The 874-nt window shown below is 37.8% G+C and overlaps 1 protein-coding gene across 1 annotated transcript in view; it reads right to left on the minus strand.

The window, feature by feature from the left end:
- Positions 1 to 874, minus strand: part of LOC123967012 (major histocompatibility complex class I-related gene protein-like) — a 4,446-nt gene that overhangs the window by 1,265 nt on the left and 2,307 nt on the right. The window contains exon 3 of the mRNA XM_046043062.1: positions 255 to 344. Within this exon, the coding sequence (XP_045899018.1) occupies positions 255 to 344 (90 nt within the window). The remainder of the gene's footprint in view (positions 1 to 254; positions 345 to 874) is intronic.

The following is an 874-nucleotide window of genomic DNA, read 5'->3' on the forward strand; positions in this document are numbered from 1 at the left end:
GTCACAGTTGAAAATGGTAGAACATCTTTTCTCATCTTCTCATTTTCCTGATTCTCATTTTCTCTCATGTAAATTAAATGGATATATAAATCCCCTTTCCTGTTTGTTTTAGATGTGTATTATGCTGTAAGTTTATCTCATAGGCTACTAGGTCTTACAATGTTGGTTGCTTCAGATGTTTGTTTACTATTTAATGTTGCTTCAGCTTTGCAGTCTGGATAAGAACATAAACTCAGCTCCCATGAGTCTCTCACCTTTCTTCTTTTTGTAAACAGTAAATCCAATAACAGCAATGAGGACGACAGCAAGAACAACCATCAGGATGGTGATGTTACTGGAATCAACTGTTCAGCAAAAAACAATAAAAAACAATAAACAAACATAATGTGAAGATGTTCATCACACGTACAGGTGGTGAATACAATATAATCTCTTGTATCCCATCACTAGCTTCATGTGTGTGAAAAAATATAAATTATTGAAAGGACACCAGAAAAACTGTAACCTTTGACAAGTATTGTGCTGATATGCGACTCGCTGCGCTGTATGAAAGGTACGGAGCCGATGTTGATCTGCCTCTGAGACGGGAACGTTGAAGTAACAGAGCCAGAACATGTCTGAGTGAAAAGCCACAGCCTGCAAGCTGCTGAGTTCATGAGTTCAAGCAGGTTACAATCTTAGAACCGCAGCGCTAGTGGCTGCTGAAAACTCCTCGCGATCCTGTCTCCGTGTAATTCCCCTTTAAGATATGTTTAAACTTTTTGCAGTATTATTACATAATTGGAACATTTGAAATTAAAAATGTTTTTATCACTGTCAGGGTCACATGATCTGACTAGCGATCCTGGTAGAGGACGATTAATTAGTTTAATAC

Source organism: Micropterus dolomieu, unplaced genomic scaffold (genome assembly GCF_021292245.1).
Source record: "Micropterus dolomieu isolate WLL.071019.BEF.003 ecotype Adirondacks unplaced genomic scaffold, ASM2129224v1 contig_14784, whole genome shotgun sequence".
Classification (NCBI taxonomy): domain Eukaryota; kingdom Metazoa; phylum Chordata; class Actinopteri; order Centrarchiformes; family Centrarchidae; genus Micropterus; species Micropterus dolomieu.